The 20,581-nt window shown below is 42.9% G+C and overlaps 1 protein-coding gene across 2 annotated transcripts in view; it reads left to right on the top strand.

Moving 5' to 3' along the window:
• The window catches only part of rars1 (arginyl-tRNA synthetase 1), a 35,437-nt gene extending 16,694 nt beyond the window's left edge, over positions 1 to 18,743 (top strand). For both annotated transcript variants that reach the window (XM_046323752.1, XM_046323759.1), the window contains exons 5-15: positions 29 to 129; positions 253 to 374; positions 2,352 to 2,472; positions 2,725 to 2,854; positions 3,564 to 3,668; positions 4,593 to 4,771; positions 5,323 to 5,432; positions 6,203 to 6,308; positions 7,396 to 7,568; positions 11,511 to 11,758; positions 16,769 to 18,743. In XM_046323752.1, the coding sequence (XP_046179708.1) occupies positions 29 to 129; positions 253 to 374; positions 2,352 to 2,472; positions 2,725 to 2,854; positions 3,564 to 3,668; positions 4,593 to 4,771; positions 5,323 to 5,432; positions 6,203 to 6,308; positions 7,396 to 7,568; positions 11,511 to 11,758; positions 16,769 to 16,878 (1,505 nt within the window). In that variant the 3' untranslated portion in view covers positions 16,879 to 18,743. The remainder of the gene's footprint in view (positions 1 to 28; positions 130 to 252; positions 375 to 2,351; positions 2,473 to 2,724; positions 2,855 to 3,563; positions 3,669 to 4,592; positions 4,772 to 5,322; positions 5,433 to 6,202; positions 6,309 to 7,395; positions 7,569 to 11,510; positions 11,759 to 16,768) is intronic.
• The last annotated feature ends 1,838 nt before the right edge of the window (positions 18,744 to 20,581 follow it).

Here is a 20,581-nt window from a genome sequence, read left to right as displayed (position 1 = left end):
TGTGTTACATAGCTTTTTGTGCTCTCAGGGTTCATCAATGTTCACCTTAAGAGATCGTTTGTGTCCAAACTGCTGACCAACATGCTACTCAACGGTGTCCAACCTCCTCCCTTAGAGAGCAAGAAGAAGGTAGGCTAATATCCTGCTTTTATGGACCCAACCAGTGCCCTTTTTCGAGTTTTAAATGTGGTTGAATCTGATATGTCCCATAAACTATTGGATGAATCTTATGTGGATGTGTGTGTTTCCTAGGTGGTTGTGGATTTCTCATCTCCAAACATTGCCAAGGAGATGCACGTAGGTCACCTGCGCTCCACCATCATCGGGGACAGCATGTGTCGCCTGTTTGAGTTCCTAGGCTACGATGTGTTGAGGTCAGTAAATCAGTCAAAATGTTCAAGACATATATAAATTCAGTTAATCTTTTTTTGAAGTGTACTGGTATCACTTTATGATACAGAAATGACCAGGTATTTACTTAAAATGTAGTAAACAATAATAACCTATGAATGTATGAAGAGTTTCTGTGTTACCTTATCAAACAGCTGTAACAGTTGTCAGTCACTAATATACCATGACTCAGCCAAATGAATACCAACAGAGGCAGAGCAACCCCTACATTTCAGTTAGTTTATTTGACTCCCTGCCCCGCAGTACAGTGGGGCAAAAAAAGTATTTAGTCAGCCACTAATTGTGCAAGTTCTCCCACTTAAAAAGATGAGAGAGGCCTGTAATTTTCATCATAGGTACACTTCAAATATGACAGACAAAATGAGAAAAAAAATCCAGAAAATCACATTGTAGGATTTTTAATTAATTTATTTGAAAATGATGGTGGAAAATAAGTATTTGGTCAATAACAAAAGTTTATCTCAATACTTTGTTATATACCCTTTGTTGGCAATGACAGAGGTCAAACGTTTTCTGTAAGTCTTCACGAGGTTTTCACACACTGTTGCTGGTATTTTGGCCCATTCCTCCATGCAGATCTCCTCTTGAGCAGTGACGTTTTGGGGCTGTTGCTGGGCAACAAGGACTTTCAACTCCCTCCAAAGATTTTCTATGGGGTTGAGATCTGGAGACTGGCTAGGCCACTCTAGGACCTTGACATGCTTCTTACGAAGCCACTCCTTTGTTGCCCGGGCAGTGTGTTTGGGATCATTGTCATGCTGAAAGAGCCAGACACGTTTCATCTTCAATGCCCTTGCTGATGGAATGAGGTTTTCACTCAAAATCTCACGATACATGGCCCCCATTCATTCTTTCCTTTACACGGATCAGTTGTCCTGGTCCCTTTGCAGAACAACAGCCCCAAAGCATGATGTTTCCACCCCCATGCTTCACAGTAGGTATGGTGTTCTTTGGATGCAACTCAGCATTCTTTGTCCTCCAAACACAACGAGTTGTTTTTACCAAAAAGTTATATTTTGGTTTCATCTGACCATATGACATTCAACTTCAGACGGGCCTGGACACGTCTGGCACTGCAGGATTTGTGTCCCTGGCGACATTTTTTTTATATATATTTTTTTTAACCTTTATTTAACTAGGCAAGTCAGTTAAGAACAAATTCTTATTTTCAATGACTGCCTAGGGCATAGTGTGTTACTGATGGTAGGCTTTGTTACTTTGGTCCCAGCTCTCTGCAGGTCATTCACTATGTCCCCCCATGTGGTTCTGGGATTTTTGCTCACCGTTCTTGTGATCATTTTGACCCCACGGGGTGAGATCTTGCGTGGAGCACCAGATCGAGGGAGATTATCAGTGGTCTTGTATGTCTTCCATTTCCTAATAATTGCTCCTACAGTTGATTTCTTCAAACCAAGCTGCTTACCTATTGCAGATTCAGTCTTCCCAGCCTGGTGCAGGTCTACAATTTTGTTTCTGGTGTCCTTTGACAGCTCTTTGGTCTTGGCCATAGTAGAGTTTGGAGTGTGACTGTTTGAGGTTGTGGACAGGTGTCTTTTATACTGATAACAAGTTCAAACAGGTGCCATTAATACAGGTAACGAGTGGAGGACAGAGGAGCCTCTTAAACAAGTTGTTACAGGTCTGTGACAGCCAGAAATCTTGCTTGTTTGTAGGTGACCAAATACTTATTTTCCACCATAATTTGCAAAATAAATTAATTAAAAATCCTACAATGGGATTTTCTGGATTTTTTTTTTCTAATTTTGTCTGTCATAGTTGAAGTGTACCTATCATGAAAATTACAGGCCTCTCATCTTTTTAAGTGGGAGAACCTGCACAATTGAGGGCTGACTACATACTTTTTTGCCCCACTGTACATACTGTAATTTTGTGTTTGTTTACCATGTCGTCACTGCATGTGTTTGTGTTGTGTTCCCTAGGCTGAATCATGTGGGGGACTGGGGCACCCAGTTTGGCATGCTCATCGCTCACCTGCAGGACAAGTTCCCAAACTACCTGACCGTGTCCCCTCCCATTGGAGATCTGCAGGCATTCTACAAAGTGAGTCCACCCAAAATACAAAATATTTAAAAAATGGAATAAAGTAGACCACTACAGATGAAGGTGGTGGGTTTAAAAAACTTAAAGGGAATGACATCAGAAATGGCATGTCCTTTCGTCTGGCCAAATGTTGAGTTGTGTAGACTGTCCTTGGCATACATTACATACTGTTCCTCACTAACTGTCATCAAATATGTTACCTATTGTCTCCCCTGATGATATGAGTGATTCCTCCCGGTCTGTCTGTGCCAGGAGTCTAAGAAGCGTTTTGACGAGGAGGAAGACTTTAAGAAGAGGGCCTACCAGTGTGTGGTCAAGCTGCAGAGCAAAGACCCAGCCTTCATCAAAGGATGGAACCTCATCTGTGACGTTTCCAGGAATGGTGGGTACGATGAATGGATAGATGAAGGGGTGCTGAAAGTAAGAAATTATAGTGAAGGCTACGTTTTGTTCAAGGGTTAGTTAGACCTAATGACAATTACTGTGAAGAGTCGAAAGTAACTAGAGTCCTAAAGATGACATTATCAAAAGTAAATTCACAAAAATATAGGCCTAGTACAGTAGTTCAGCTTTTAATGAAAGGTCACAATCAGACAGACGGATAAAGTTGTGGCGTTTGCCATTTTGGAGTTATTGACATCGTCAAAATGGGGGTTCACATGGGGTGATGAGTTCATGGTGACTACTCTATTGTCAGTTCGGTTTCATTGTTTTTTTTGTGTGTGTGAGAACGCATGTGTGGGTATGTATGATAAGGGCATGACAGGCCTGAGGTGTCACAGTGCTCCATATTGTGTGATCTCTGGGAGGATTTAAAGCTTCATGTGGCAGACGGGGAGGGAGAGCGGGATGAATGGAGGGAGAGACACACCCAGTGCCTTCATTAGCCAGCAGTCTTGTCCCCACTGAGACCCAGCTGAGGAAGGGCATTTGGGTTGCTCCATCCTTTTCTTCCTCCTCCATTTCCTCAACGAGTGACTTTACTTTCTCGTGTCTCATCCAAAGACATATGATGTAGTTGGTGTTGATTTCCCCCTAGTGTTTCTACTGAACTCCAACACAGATCCAACTCTTGTCTTTTTGTCTCGTAGAATTCCAGAAGGTCTACAACTGTCTGGACATCCAGATCATCGAGAGAGGAGAGTCCTTCTATCAGGAGAAAATGATCGCCGTGGTCAAAGAGTTTGAGGCCAAAGGTCAGTCAGTTTAAATCCAGGAAAACAAAGATAGCGTTGTCATTCAGTTCATATTAATGTTATTCATATTAAGATTGTACTCTTCACCTCAGGTGGGTTGCTGTACTGCAAGGATTCCCAGCCAAGGGGGCACAACCCTCATAGTGGGAGACAACTTTTCGTGGGTGGGGGGTATGGGACCTTTCTTGATTTGAGGGGTGAAAAAAAGTTAATATTCAGTTGTTTATACCGATCTAAAACAGCACATACATCCGCAAAGCTTTAGACTAGAAACGAGGTAAAATGCCAGAGGAAGACGCAGCCCCGATGCACATAGGAATATCTTTGGATTGTTTCTCTGACATTCAGAAGTTGAGCTATGACCTAAAGTTGAGGAGTCAAAGAAATGTGACTTTGCTTGGGAAGTAATCTCATATAATGTCTGACTCTGTCGCTATCAATTGATCTATTCACTCTCTGTATTTAAAACAATATATATATATTTAACCTTATTTAACTAGGCAAGTCAGAACAAATTCTTATTTGCAATAAAGGCCTACCCCGGCCAAACCTGGACGACGCTGGGCCAATTGTGAGCCGCCCTATGTGACTCCAATCACGGCCGGATGTGATACAGCACGGATTCGAACCAAGGACTGTAGTGACGCCTCTTGCACTGAGATGCAGTGCCTTAGATCGCTGCTCCTCTCGGGAGCCCTAAAAGAGAATATGTATAGCCTACCTAAAATATATCCTGAGTCTTGCTAAACTATGTAGAATTGCAGGAAATTAGCTTCAAAGCAACATTTTCAAAGGTCCCTCAAATTAAAAGGGGAAAAAGGTTGGGGACTCCTGCTGTGTTTGCTGTAGTGTGTACGTGTCCAGAAGGGGGCACTGTTGACTCAGCAATATTTTTTTTTTCTTTCTCTCTTTCTCCCTCTCCAGGCCTGGTGGAGATGGACGAGGGACGTAAGATAGTGTTTGCCCCGGGCCAACAGATCCCCCTGACTGTGGTGAAGTCTGACGGGGGCTACACATACGACACTTCAGACCTGGCCGCCCTGCGCCAGCGGCTCTTTGACGAGAAGGCAGACATCATCATCTACGTGACGGACAGCGGCCAGGTGAGAGGGGGTTGAGGGAGGCAGAGGAGAGTGCCCATATTATTGCCTGAGTGCTGGTCTGTTTTTTTGCTGTCATGCCAAACATGTTTGGCTTTTACAATGACAGCATTGGAGTTGGCAAGAGTACAAACAGATCTGGGACCAAGCTAGCTCTGTTGTGCCTCTGAGGTCCTCGCTGTGAGACGCCACCGGTGTCACCTGCTGAAAATGTAATCCACTCAGGGTCAGTTGTCTGTGTCTTGGTTTCTCTGAGCCGGAGAGAGAAGTAAGGTACTGTCAGAGATGAGCATGAGTAGGACTCTGGCAGGACTCCAGAGTACTGCCCTCTCATTGCAGTTCAACACCACAATGATTGGCTTGTCTGTGTGTTCACTTTCATTTTTAGGCTGTAAAATGTTCTACTGGAGTGGATTGTACATGTGAAGTCATTCTGTTTACTTGCAATGTTTTGCAACCATCCTTATTAGCCTGTCAAACTCGGTCTAAACATTTAACTGGTGTCCAATTCATGACTAGTTAATTATGCGTATGTGTGATTTCTTTCACTACAGGGTACCCACTTCCAGGTGGTGTTTGCAGCGGCTCAGATGATTGGCTGGTACGACCCCAAGGTGACACGAGTGGAGCATGCTGGCTTTGGAGTGGTGCTGGGAGAGGATAAGTGAGTGTCTACAAATTACTGAATTTTTTTCCAGGGTCCTATTCATTAGCGCACAAAAACAAACAAAAGTTTACAGAAAACTAAAATGAGTGCTTCTTATTGGACAAGTCAAATGAGCCCCTCCTGTTTTAGTACGTTTTCTTCCATTTGGTGTCTAATGCTCCAGATTCACATATGCCAACAATCACGTGATGGTAACAGACACATGCCTAATTAAGCATTCATCGCGCTGTATACTGTGTTGGGCCATTCGAGACCACCGACCCACCTGCTACGTCAGCCTATCATCATATTGAATTAGCACTCTTAGGTTTTATTTGTCCATTCATTTGCTCTATTGGCCCATTAGTCACACATCATCTAGTTGTGTGTATGACTACTAGGAGTCTCGTTACCGAGCAGACAATATCACCCCGTGCATTAATAAAGCATCAAACACAGTCAGAATGGGTTGTGTTGGTTGTAAGAGGCTGGAGGGGTGGTGAGAGACGCAAGCTAAGTGGTGGTTTGTGGTTAGAGCCTGGTACTCCACTGTTGGGCTGAGAGGGAGCTGAAGCCCTGTTCAAACACTGTTCACTCAGTCAAATACTAGAAAGTGAAATAGCACACATCGTTTCTAATAATAATTAATTGAATATGATTTTACTCATTGAACATGATTGGATAGAGCGACATAAGACCAGCATTTTTTTCACAGATCCAGTTATGTTCGATTAATGGTGAAGAAATGGAAGAGTTCCTGAAGTGTTGAGTGAGTATTGTCTCTTCAGAAAGAAGTTTAAGACTCGGTCTGGGGACACGGTGAGGCTGATGGACCTGCTGGACGAAGGCCTGAAGAGGTCCATGGACAAACTCAAGGAGAAAGACAGAGACAAGGTGAGAGATGCTGCCTGTGTTTCCATCAATACTGTGTAGCCATTTGTTTAATCCTAGTACCCTCCTGATTCTATTAGTCAACTCTTCTTCAAGGCCTTAATAATCCAAATAAATCCTGCAGGACACACACACATTGTGAGTAGAGTGTAAAACACATCTCTACAGCCTGAACGATGTCTCTATCTAGTCTTTATGTTCCAAAGGCAGAAACGCACGCTGCTTCCACCTGGCATAGCTGTCTGCCTGCGTGCCAACTGCAGCCGCCTCTTCTTTTCTTTCAGTCTATGACGCAAGAGGAGGTGTTCTGAATCAGGGTTTCGCTAAGCCTATAATTGTCAAGGATATTGAAAGTTACACATGGTGCATTAAATTATGCAGAAAACTAAGTATGCATATAATCGTCCTGCTCCCTGAGGCGTAATCAATTTAGCAAATGATGGCGGATGGGGCCAATTCAGATCTATTCTGAGATCTTTGTTTTGTTAGTGCAGTAAGTGTACCCATGCCCTATGTAGTTGGTATCAGTGGCACCACGGGGCTGGCCTCACGCCCAACCCTGCCACCTTCTCGTCCCAACCTCAGCATAGCCTAGTGGTTAGAGCGTTGGACTAGTAACCAGAAGGTTGCGAGTTCAAATCCCCGAGCTGACAAGGTACAAATCTGTCGTTCTGCCCCTGAACAGGCAGTTAACCCACTGTTCCCAGGCCGTCATTGAAAATAAGAATATGTTCTTAACTGACTTGCCTGGTTAAATAAAGGTAAAATAAAAAAATACACCTGCCCGCACTGCTCAAAACACACTAATGCACACACACCCTATACACACACATACTAAACTCTCTCCAGGTGTGAGCCTGTCCGTACCTAACAGGCTATTGAACTTGGTGGATGTTGGAAGAATTAGACTGTGTCCGGTGGAGAATGTGGGGTTTAAGGCATGAATGACAGGTCAGACTCATAGCAGTACAGTATTTCAACCTGTCCCAGATGCGTTGTGACACACAGAAACAAGTTGTGATCTGTGTCAGATGCCCAGTGGACTAAACACATGCCTGATTTCCTGGAACTCTAATCATGTCTAACTCAGGTGCTGAGCACAGAGGAGCTGACCAAGGCCCAGCACTCGGTGGCGTTCGGCTGCATCAAGTACGCCGACCTGTCCCACAACCGCATCAACGACTACGTGTTCTCCTTCGACAAGATGCTGGATGACCGGGGCAACACGGCCGCCTACCTGCTCTACGCCTTCACCCGCATCAGGTGATCCTTCGCTGGGCCGTAGGGAGCGGCAACCAGCCCCTCCCCTGGTTCTCTCTCTCCTCCCCTGAACGTACTATGGGCTCTGTGGCATTGTGCCCAGTCTGTCTCTATTGATCTGCACACAGAGAAGGAGGGGAAAGAGACGTTTTGCCCAGGATGGTCGATGGTAACACACTGAGTCAATAGAGCACTCACAGGTGGTGGCAGACCCACACTTGGGGGGGGGTTATACACGTACACACTAGTGGAGTACTCGTTCACCAAACTCATGGTTCGGTACGTGTTGTGGTTTTGGAGGCACTGTTCGGTTTCGGTACAGTGGGAATAATAAATACCAACAGTTACTGTAGTTAATTACATTTTTAAATATAAAGACCCGTTCTGAAAGGACCCGAGCACAACAAGACCCGTTTCGTATTGACCTGGTTCGATCCAGACCCGATCTGATCCCAGGAAGGGAAGCAGTAGAAAAGTCCATTTGTAAGTTACTTTATTAACCAGAGCTGATAAAGCGCGAGGGAGGGAGCGGTGCCGCTCTAGCAGGCAGAGGGGCCATGCGGTGTGTGTGCTGTGAGCGAGTGACACGGACAAGGAGGGAGGGAGCGGTGCCGCTCTAGCAGGCAGAGGGGCCTTGCGGTGTGTGTGCTGTGAGCGAGTGACACGGACAAGGACGGAGGGAGCGGTGCCGCTCTAGCAGGCAGAGGGGCCTTGCGGTGTGTGTGCTGTGAGCGAGTGACACGGACAAGGAGGGAGGGAGCGGTGCCGCTCTAGCAGGCAGAGGGGCCTTGCGGTGTGTGTGCTGTGAGCGAGTGACAAGGACAAGGAGGGAGGGAGCGGTGCCGTTCTAGCAGGCAGAGGGTCCTTGCGGTGTGTGTGCTGTGAGCGAGTGACACGGACAAGGAGGGAGGGAGCGGTGTCGCTCTAGCAGGCAGAGGGGCCTTGCGGTGTGTGTGCTGTGAGCGAGTGACACTGACAAGGAGGGAGGGAGCGGTGCCGCTCTAGCAGGCAGAGGGGCCATGCAGTGTGTGTGCTGTGAGCGAGTGACACGGGCAAGGAGGGAGGGAGCGGTGCCGCTCTAGCAGGCAGAGGGGCCTTGCGGTGTGTGTGCTGTGAGCGAGTGACACGGGCAAGGAGGGAGGGAGAGACGGCAACCAACCAAGCCGAATCGCACTGGTAGACCAATTTCTAGCTTGTCATAGCTAGATTATTTATCATCCATTATTATTACGACTGCAGCAAACCTAGAGAAGCTAGTTAGCTAAACTGCTAGGCTAATTGAGGGTACATGAGGTTTCTCCCTGCCCTATAGTTACAAATAACAACACCTCCATTCAGATTATTAACTAGCAGCCTACCTGTTGGCTCTTGGTCTTTGTAGCATGTCCTCATTTAACCTTTAATTACATCATTTTAATTCCTTAAATTGATTATTCAACCTCCTAGCTTGATCAAATGGCTACCCAGACTATTTGCATTGTGTGCCTTCCCCCAAGCCTTCTTTTACGCTGCTGCTACTCTCTCTTTATCATATATGCATAGTCACTTTAACTATACATTCATGTACATACGAACTCAATTGGCCTGACCAACCAGCGCTCCGGTACATTGGCTAACCGGGTTATCTGCATTGTGCCTTGCCACCCACCACCCGCCAACCCCTCTTTTACGCTACTGCTACTCTCTGTTTATCATGTATGCATAGTCACTTTAAGCACATGTACATACTACCTCAATCAGCTTGACTAACCGGTGTCTATATGTAGCCTCGCTACTGTTATTTTCAACTGTCTTTTTACTGTTTTTATTTCTTACCTTTTGTTCACCTAATACCTTTTTTGCACTGTTGGTTAGAGCCTGTAAGTAAGCATTTCACTGTCAGGTCTACTGTGGTTACACCTGTTGTAGTTGGCGCACGTGACAAAAAAACTTGGATTTGATTTGCCACACATGGCGGTTCTATGACTGTAGTGCTGCTCTGAGGATATGTGAGTGACTGTCAAAAACAAGCTACAGACATGCAGCACTCTAATGAAAAGTATCGGCAGCAGCATCATCCATCCCTTTTTCTCTCTCAGAATCGGCTGCGAAGGGCTGCTTGAATTCAGAGCGGAGAATAAGTTGTCTTTGCGTATTCCATCTTGCTCCGGTGGTAGGAATACTGGCGTAAATATGCCAACATGATTGAGGTGTTGGCAGCTGCATATGCTATTCTCTTTGAGCAGTGGAGAAATACTGTTAACGTTTTGTCCACAACTGTCAATCGCCGTTGTAATCTACTGGGAAGCCAAAATGTTCCTGAACTGGAGATTTAAACGATCCCCCAATCCTGGTTTATCCACCCCACCACTCCCCATTTTACAGAACTACACAGAACAACAAATATAAACGCAGCATGTAAAGTGTTGGTCCCATGTTTCATGAGCTGAAATGAAAGATTCCAGACATTTTCCATGTGCACAAAAAGCTTATTTCTCTAACATAGTGTGCATTTCTCATTTGACAAGATAATCCATCCACCTGACAGGTGTGGCATATCAATAAGCTAATTAAACAGCATGCTCATTACACAGGTGCACCTTATGCTGGTGACCATAAAAGGCCACTAAAATGTGCAGTTTTTTGTCTCTCAACACAGTGCCACAGATGTTTAAAGTTTTGAAGGAGCATGCACTTGGCATGCTGACTGCAGGAATGTCCACCAGAGCTGTTGCCAGATAATTTGATGATGATGTCTCTACCATAAGTCGCCTCCAACGTCGTTTTAGAGAATTAGGCAGGACGTCCAACTGCCCTCACAACCACAGACCACGTGTATTACCTCGTCGTATGGACGAGCGGTTTGCGGATGTCAACATTGTGAACAGCGTGCTCCATGGTGACGGTGGGTTTATGGTATGGGCAGACATAAGCTACGGTCAACAAACTCAATTGCATTTTATCGATGGCAATTTGAATTCACAAAAATACCGTGACGAGATACTGAGGCCCATTGTTTGTTTTTTGTTTTTTAAAGTTATCTGTGACCAACATATGCATGTCTGTATTCCCAGTCACCTGAAATCATAGATTAGGGCCTGAATAAACTTATTTCAATTAACTGATTTCCTCATATTAACGAACAGTAAAAGCTATGAAATTGTTGCATGTTGCATTTATATTTTTGTTCAGTATAGTTCCCCGCTGCGCCTCACAAAAGGATAGTTTGAAATATTAAGTTAAGATATACATTTTTATTACAGCATGCGCACAGGCTTTAGTTGTTTTTATCAGAATAGCATACATTGTTTTTTCAGCTTAGATCGGTAAGTAAGCGTTTCACTGTTAGTCCACACGAAGCATGTGAGAAATACAAGTTGATTTGATTTACTCAGGCGATGGCATACAACACAGCGTAGGATTAAGCCTAAAGGCCTAGTGTATATTTATGTATTCATTCAGGTTCACAAAGAGGACCGAACCGAGGTCCCTGTACCGAAAGGTTCGGTATGTGTACTGTTGTTACATCCCTAGTACGCACCCACCTTGCTAATTTTGTTAATTACCAGTTGATTTTTTTAAATGTATTATTTTTGCTTGATTGAGCATTGTGTTTGAAACCCCAGGTGCTGCTCATCTTGTAAATCTCTGCTTGTAGATTTAGAAAGCACAAAGGCATTGTTCTGGGATCATTTGATTACACAGATATAGTCTCTTTTGATAGCCATTGATGCTCCAACCAACTGAGCCATCTGGACCAGCAGCATCACCTGTGATTATCTTGTCCATTGTGGTCCCACCTAACAAGTGTTGTTATTATCATGTATTTATATGATAACTGCATAGGCAGGCTATCACAATATACAGTATGCACACCTTATAAAATGAAGAGAAAAAAACCCATTGTCTGACATTAATATCCTACTCAACTTAATATCCCTTCCCCTCCTGTATCTATATCTCAAGGTCCATAGCCCGGCTGGCTAACATCGACGAGGTTGCGCTCCGTAAAGCAGCAGAGACCACGGATGTGCTCCTGCAGCACGACAAGGAGTGGAAGCTGGGCAAGTGTCTCATTCGCTTCCCTGAGATCCTGCAGAAGATCCTGGATGACCTCCTGCTCCACACGCTGTGTGACTACCTGTACGAGCTGGCCACCACCTTCACAGAATTCTACGACAGCTGCTACTGCATCGAGAAGGACCGCCAGACCGGTAGGGAAAAGACCCCGGGGTGGTAGATAAGGATAGTTGTCCATCTTTCTCTATCAGTCTATTTGTCTGTCTCAATTAATCTATTCATCCGTCCATCCAATGATCCATACTAAATGCTGGTTCTATATCTTTGCTGGTTCTAAATCTGAGATATTTCTTGGCTTTGCCAGTTGGTAATTGCTTTCATGCACTGCCCCAGACTTCTCATATAATCCTAAATAGCCCACTGAGAGGGACAATCACAAACATCAGAGGGGTGGTGTCAGAGAGCAAGCATCGTTGTTAACCGATCCACTAGCATCTGTTAGCATTTACCCTACTGTGGGCCACATCGCTAATGCTAAGTCCTATTACCCAGGGTTTAGTAGATCAAAGTGTATTAGTTTAACATGCTGCTCTCAAGTTAGCGCCCAGGCTAGCCCTCCTCGCCACCAAAATGTGTGAATTCTAGGCCACATTAGCCAACGCATCACATTAAGTGCTTAAAGTGAATTATAGAACTATACAATTCCAAATTGATCCACGATTTCCCATAACTGTTGTAAATGATCCCACGCAGCCGCGTAATTACTATTTACAGTTTTTACCCTTTACCTTGTACCCATATCCCGGCTGAAAATGGCAGATTTGAGCACTGATAATCGCCTAAATTAGAGTGCAGTGGCTGTACAGTAACATTATATAAATGACATCATAGCTCAGGGTCTCCGCTTCACAGCTTTATATCTGACAGCTGTTCTAAGCTTGAGCACCACATGCAACAAGAAGTTGCCCCCATTCTCCCGCTAATTGGGCAACTTTAGCATATTGTTTTTCTGAGTGAGGGAAATGCTGTACTTTAACAGGAAAGAAGAGGAGTCATACAAGCAAGCCAAACATCCTTAAGTCCAAATGTCCACTTCACATCTCCGTATTATAAAACTCATGTCATATACAGTGTCAGTGTTCATGATTACTATGTTTGATGTACACATGTAAAATATATAAAATAATCAAATAAAATCATTTTAATATAGAATGACAGCTTTAAACTTGATCCTTTAAAGTTTTCTCAGTCACTGATAGTCACTCAGTTAGCTCATGTCAGCTAAAATGTGTCTAGTGGCCAGCTATCTAAACGTATTAATCATGGTCGAATTACCGGCTTGGGTGCCTCCATTGATTTTGTTAATCTGTCACACTCTCCCTATGGAAAAATGTGACATTTGCATGAAATATGTTAAATCTTCTCTCTGCCCCATGGCAAAATGTGTAGAATTGCAGCACACCTTCCTTTAAAACAGCAACAGATTTTCAGATTTTTATGGCCCCCAACCCCATCAAATTGGACACGGCTATAATAAGTGAATAATATATAAGAATACACTTAAGTTATTGAAGTATAAATTACCAAAGTTACGATAGATTGCCGTAGATTTTCTTTTCATTGCCAAAATTTGTGAATATTCCACTAACTTTGGTAATTTTTTAAATTTTATTTCACCTTTATTTAACCAGGTAGGCTAGTTGAGAACAAGTTCTCATTTGCAACTGCGACCTGGCCAAGATAAAGCATAGCAGTGTGAACAGACAACACAGAGTTACACATGGAATAAACAATTAACAAGTCAATAACACAGTAGAAAAAAAATGGGCAGTCTATATACAATGTGTGCAAAAGGCATGAGGAGGTAGGCGAATAATAGAGTTTTGCAGATTAACACTGGAGTGATAAATAATCAGATGGTCATGTACAGGTAGAGATATTGGTGTGCAAAAGAGCAGAAAAATAAATAAATAAAAACAGTATAAAAAACAGTATGGGAATGAGGTAGGTGAAAATGGGTGGGCTATTTTCCTATAGACCAAGTACAGCTGCAGCGATCTGTTAGCTGCTCGGATAGCTGATGTTTGAAGTTGGTGAGGGAGATAAGTCTCCAACTTCAGCGATTTTTGCAATTCGTTCCAGTCACAGGCAGCAGAGTACTGGAACGAAAGGCGGCCAAATGATGTGTTTGCTTTAGGGATGATCAGTGAGATACACCTGCTGGAGCTCGTGCTACGGATGGGTGTTGCCATCGTGACCAGTGAACTGAGATAAGGCGGAGCTTTACCTAGCATGGACTTGTAGATGACCTGGAGCCAGTGGGTCTGGCGACGAATATGTAGTGAGGGCCAGCCGACTAGAGCATACAAGTCGCAGTGGTGGGTGGTAAAATTACTGGTAGCTTTGCAACCCAACTCATGCCTCCTTTCTATTCACACCAAAATTACAATCTATTGAATTGCTTTGTGAAAGCCTAACACTGTAATTCGTATTTTATAATTTAGCTTGTCATGTAGGCAATAGAACAAGCTTTCAAATTATGCCAACCTGACCCAGATTGAGATACATATTTTTTTTAAAGCAGTTTTTGGATTGCGTAAACAACAATCATAATTGTGATTTCAGGGTTGTGTTCCAAACAAATAGTATGCTTGTTCTAGTTCCTCAGCGGCACAGCTTGGAGAGCTAAAAATGAAAAGGCACCTTATAGTTGAAGACTCTTTGATTCATAAAAGTGCATTGAAATTACTTATGAACTGTGTACACTTTATAGTGGTGTGTGTGGCCACTTGGAGACACTAGTTAGTAATTTAACTCAAACCCTTGGTCATTTTTTTTTCTTACAGTATGTTGCACCTACTCCACATTTTACAGGAATATTCTTATGATACTGAATATATATAATAGTATAATAGTATTTTCAGATTTGTGGGGCAGCAAAAAGTACAGTAAATGTAAAATGCACAAAATCAAAAGTGATGTTTGGATTCAGTCTTGTCAGGTGAACTGTTGTCCTCAATTTTGTTTGAATAATTTTCCTATAATATCCGAACTCAAATCAAATTGTATTTGTCACATTTGCCGAATACAACAGGTGTCGACCTTACCATGAAATGCTTTCGTACAAGCTCTTAAATTAACCAACCATGCAGTTTTAAGAAAATAATCTGTTCCCTTTTACTTGCTACCATGTATATGAATTTCATATTTCTTAGAAACATTTCAATTTAGCCCAATCCATATAGACCAATTCACACGAGTGTAAAGTTAACCTTTTCCGTTCATCATTGTCTTTTGTTATGAATATGACAGCTTGTTTTCCACCCTTCAGTAAGTAAGTTACAGTTCAATGAAGGGCATTTGGGTTTCAGCCATACAAATAGTCTATGTGTGTTTCTCAATAACATCATATACAGTGGAGCAAAAAAGTATTTAGTCAGCTACCAATTGTGCAAGTTCTCCCACTTAAAAAGATGAGGCATGTAATTTATCATAGGTACACTTCGTGGGGGACGACATGTTTACTGTTGCCTTGTTTTAGTGTAAATTAATTTGGAAATGGTATTATTTGTCAATTACAATGACGACCATGTCCTTAATGTCCCGTTTGTGTAATTTGCCCTTTCCCCCTCATTACTATCTTAATTAGGGATTTAGCAGCGAAGCTGGTGAAACCATATTGCTTTTGTTGGCTTTCATTATTATTATACCGAGTTCTTCCCCCAAGGGAAATAACATGCAAATTCCCATGATAAGGCCTAGGACGGCCCAACTTGGCAGGATGGTAAAAGCCCATGGGCTACACCCTCTCATGCATTCTCATGCCAATGGTGGCGCTATAAGAAGTGATTGAAAATGCCAGCTTTGAAAGCTCACGCCCTTCACCCCATTTGAGCTGGAGTCCTGAAATGTAGTATGTAGATCTCCATCATGATGAATTTTTGCCATTTTTCTGCCATTTGGAATTTTGTGAAAAACGCTTAAAACGTTGCTACTCTAGCACAAATGACCGATCTGCACAAAGCTTGATATCTGGCATCTAAGGACCAAGGTGTCTCAAAGTACTTTTTTCCAGGCTAGTATGTCAAACAACATGGCCTCTACTGACCAATAAACATTCAAATGGGAGTGGTCTCGCACATAAGTGCCGATAAATCAGTCATGGATATTTGTAGTGTAATTAAACTTAGTACATGTGGCAAACACTGTCAAGATTCAGCATAACTGGGGCCTCACGAGTGGCACAGCGGTCTAAGAGACTGCATCGCAGTGAAACCCATGAGGCACAATTGGCCCAGCGTCGTCCGGGTCAGTGGAGGGTTTGGCCTGCCGGGATGTCCTTGTCCCACAAATTGGTGTGGCTGGCTTCCGGCTTAAGCGAGCAGAGTGTTAAGAAGCGGTGCGGCATGGCTCTCGACCTTCACCTCTCCCGAGTCTGTACGGGAGTTGCAGCGATGGGTCAACACTGTAAACACCAATTAGATATCACGAAAAAGAGGTAAAAAAACAACAAACAAGCACCTTTTATATTGACCACACGGTGGCACTATAACGGGCACATTTTGATATCTCTTGATCTGTTTGACACAGTGATGAAATTCGGAACACATGCTCAAGGTCATGAGTCTAGCTAACCTGTAAAGTATGGTTCAGTTTGGCCACATTGTGGTGCTGTTGTACAGGAAAAAACATTAATGCAAAAGCTCATTGTCTCATAGCGGCCATATTATTTCAGTTGGCATCTTGGAAAATAGTGTGTTTTTTAAGATGTGCATCCATAGACAAAAATATTTGGAATATAACATCTATCAGTCCAGCGGTTCTGGAGAAGAAGACGTTTAATTAAAGAAGTCAACATCATTGAAACGGGTCCAAAATGCATCAAAAGCTTAATTTTAGGTTCTGATTTGGTAAGTGTGGTAAACAGAAACGAAGTAGGTCATCCCAGGGCAAAATGTCCAATTTGTCCTGGCACAATGGGCACACAGCTGTACTCCGTCAACACTGCTTACAGCTTTCATTTCTATTGGATCTTCTCATCGTGTAGCAATATGCCCCATGGATCGTTGAGTTGTGAATATTGCATAGCATCACGTCTATTTAGTGACTGTTCTGTTATTAAGCAATGTTATGTGATTTTAGTGGAATTTGATTGGATGAAATAACCTGGGTATGTGTTTACCCATCTCTCACTCACTCAACAGGTGAGGTGTTGAAAGTGAACATGTGGAGAATGCTCCTGTGTGACGCCACTGCCGCCATCATGGCTAAAGGCTTCGACATCCTGGGCATCAACCCGGTCTCCAGAATGTGACTTCAGTGACATCACCATGCCGTCCTCCCAACTCCTCAGACTACAAGAGGGGGGGGGGGGACTCTTCAACCCATTTAATGTCACCTGGGATTTTACTGTATACCAAATAAAAAATACTGCTTGTAAAAAGTTTTTAAAAAATGCTCTGGCAACATGCTCATCTTTCTCCATATAAATGTCAGAATACCAAGAGATTGAGGAATGGCTGGAGAGGCTGCCAAAACAGCAATACTGACCTGGGCTACAGCTCAATCATTGCATATGGGGTCCAAGATGGCGGTGTTACATTTTATCTTGGTTTATTGTAGTAAACCAATAAACACCATCTCAGATGAAATACAAGAGAAACATCCAGCACACTGTAGATCGCAAAGGGAAATGTCCAAAAAAGGAAGCTAAAGTAGCTAAATGTATCCATTTGTTCTTGAAGCATGTCGCTTAAATAGAGCACATTATTTTGACTATTTGAGTATCATTTTTGGGACGTTTGCCTTTGAAGTTGACAGAAGGTTTTCTACCGTCTTAGTCCAGCTATCCCATCTGTCATCCAAGTCTATATATTTGAAACCCAGGCACCTTTGTTATTGGTCACTTGAGGACAGAGAGACAGAAGTGAAGACTCTTGCTTGTCCTGAAAAATATTGTGAATCAGTAGTGTTTGAATCATATTTTTCATACTTTTCAATCCACTTTCATGTCAATACTCAATGCTATATATTTTTGTTAGACTCCATAATTTTCATACATTGGAGATTTAAATGCCTGATTCACACTACATGGCTGACCCAAACCATACTGTGTTGGCTCTATTTTATTTTCACATTGTGGGTCCAACAATAATGGTGTATCCATAAACGGGCCAGCCCAGTACAGCTTGGCTTGGCTAGGCTCAGTTTTTCCTATAGTGTTTATCCAGCAACAGAGACTTGGGGACAACCGGTGTTCCCCCCGGTGACAATGGTAGTAGCTCCTCACCTTGGTTATTTCCGTACATGCCAAGGTTAAATGAACACCAGTGATGTGAATGCCTTGTCCCATCCTGATAATCGGCTGTGTGATTAATGGAATTGATTAGGCCAGCTAAATGGACCATTGCATATTATTTACTCATTTCACAGGTAGCCGTGGACCCACAGGTGTCGATTACACCAGACTGAAGTTCTAAATTACACCTGATAACAAGGGGAAGGAGAAATGGAAAGAAGACTAATTGGTTTGTCTTTCGATGCCAAATAGCCCATACTGTTATGGTTGGAGCTACATTGTTGGCTAAAATACCATATTTTCTGTGCAGATTCGATTAACAAGGTGCATCTAAGACTTTGCACAGCTCGTGCCTTAACTGGCTTTACATAGTTGGTACTTTCAGATCCATTGGAGCATAGGGTGTCCACCATGGCTTTCCACTTCACTCATTACTGTGTGAGGACTTTTGCCCCATGCCAGGGTTTCATTGAGTTTGACACAGCATGTGGTTGCATTAGACTTGCGGCCTTCAACTATACTCATTAGCCTCTCAAATGAAGTTGGACTAGCCTGAATAACCCCAAAACCAACATTGTTTTCTCTGTCGTCTCTTTCAACTAAGTGTTCTGTGTTAGCAGGCTCACTAAATTAGAGAACAAACTCTTTATAGATGATAAATTATAGATCTCACTCTCTGAGGCAGCCCTCAAGACTTTAATTGTAAGGCTGTGTATGCCCATGGGAAAGTTATGCACTGTTGTAGATGGACTTATGCTGTAAAGGATGCCGTGAGGTGTGCAATATAATATTGTTCCAAACTCGAGTTGAGCTCATAAACTGCCAAGAGGAAGTCTCTGTGTGATCCATCACCAGAACGTATTAAATATCCATACACTTTATTTGTATTCATCTTTTATCATTTCACTGCATGACTTTATAGCCGCTCCTCAAAGTGATTCCCAGTGCCTTTATTAAAAATGTATGTCTTCCACAAAATGGCTACTTTGGTGTGCAGGTCCCAGGTTGAAGGACAATATGCTAAAGGGGTTTTGACAGGCTTCAGGAGGAAAATGGTTTGCCATGTTGTTTTGGCACCAAGCTTCAATAGCACGTGCATTAACAATAGGAATATAGATCCCTCAGCAGTAGTCTATGGTTCCATCTTATTCTGCCCCTCTGGGTCAGCCAGCCAGGTGACTTCACTGCACAAAATTAATGTGTTTTTCCTCAAGTGTCTACTTCAATTTCCATGGACTGTAGTCACATCCCAGTCTTTCGTGCTATACTACTAGGTTACCAAGTGTTAGGTGGTGAGAGGTCAAGGATCTGTTGAGTAATATTTCTGGCCTGATTCCATCATGACCTCTTCTGACCTTTGAGTTGGTCATCAAGTTGTCAAGACACTTCCTGACTGCGCAACCTTATGGAATGGATTTACCTGAACCCAATCTGAAATCTTCGCCAGTCACTAGCGCTGTTATATGCTATACGTTGCTGTTATTCAAGACTGTTATAGGAATTCCAACAGTCATCTTTTATATCCAGCCTGATTGCCTAACCATGTGAGGTATTTTTACTTCCCATTCTCATGCAGTTATACAGCATATTCCTGATCTTAGGCGAATACCTCAGTACTAAGTGTTTTAAAGTGGATTGAATTATGTGATCTTGGAGATGACTCAATACGATATGCAAATGAAAATTATGCAAATATGACACTAGTGGGCAGTTTGACAGCATAAATCATTTCCTAAGTGTATTGTAACAGGGAGAGAGAATGTTTGTCTTTTGGAAATGAACATCATAAGCCCAGACCTGTAAATCTTCTCTGATGGAAGCAGTGTGACACATCTTCCTCTGGCTGTTCGCTATTTCAGGGTCCTCAGAGGGAACAATCAGTGTGACTGGCTGCGATTCAAGCAGGCCATCATCACGACACACAAAAGCGAGAAGGCTATAGAGAAATCAACATTTTAATCAGTTGTCATTATTGATGTATCATTTCAATTCAGCACACTAATTACAAAAAAAGGTACGCTGCAGTTTTTTTCATCTTGAAAAACAATATTTAAATAAATCTCTTACTATTGCTAAATACATTTTGTTTAATCATTTTAAGAAATAAAAGCCATTTAATAATAAATTGAATAAGATAAAGCACACTTATGAATATGTACATGTATAAACATACTGTCATACATTTATAAGTTTACAACATTAGACACACTTTAAAACCAGAGCAACACTGAAGTGTCAAGTCAAATACACACATACAAGTCAAATTAAGTAATATTCTTTTGACAGTAAAATAATTTACAGAGTACAGGTTTGAGGACCGCAGCCTGCCTCACTGGATATCTGTCACAATGGCACATGTACAATAGAATCTCCTCAGTTCTCAACTGCAAGACTAGGCTTTCCCTAATCCTTGACTTTGCCCTGCTTGAAAGTGTGACCAACCGAGGGTTTTATCGCCAAAAAGGTATATTTTCTACTGAACTGTCACACAAGGCCCTGTTCTAACTCTCTGCCGGAGGCCCCCCTGCCATGCATTAGGCCTGAAACAGTCACTTAAATGGGATGAGACATTTCATTACGGTGACAGGCTCCCGAGTCACTCTTGATAACGCAAAGCTCCGCCGCCTCCGCCTGAACACTTCATCAGACGACCCCTGCTGTGAGTCCGCTTCTGGAATTCACATCAGGTCTCTGGTTTCAGACAACTTCTCAGCCCCCC

This window comes from Oncorhynchus gorbuscha, linkage group LG02, assembly GCF_021184085.1.
Source record: "Oncorhynchus gorbuscha isolate QuinsamMale2020 ecotype Even-year linkage group LG02, OgorEven_v1.0, whole genome shotgun sequence".
Lineage (NCBI taxonomy): Eukaryota > Metazoa > Chordata > Actinopteri > Salmoniformes > Salmonidae > Oncorhynchus > Oncorhynchus gorbuscha.
The sequence above is the reverse complement of the archived record's forward strand: the minus strand, read 5'-3'. Positions and strand labels throughout refer to the sequence as shown.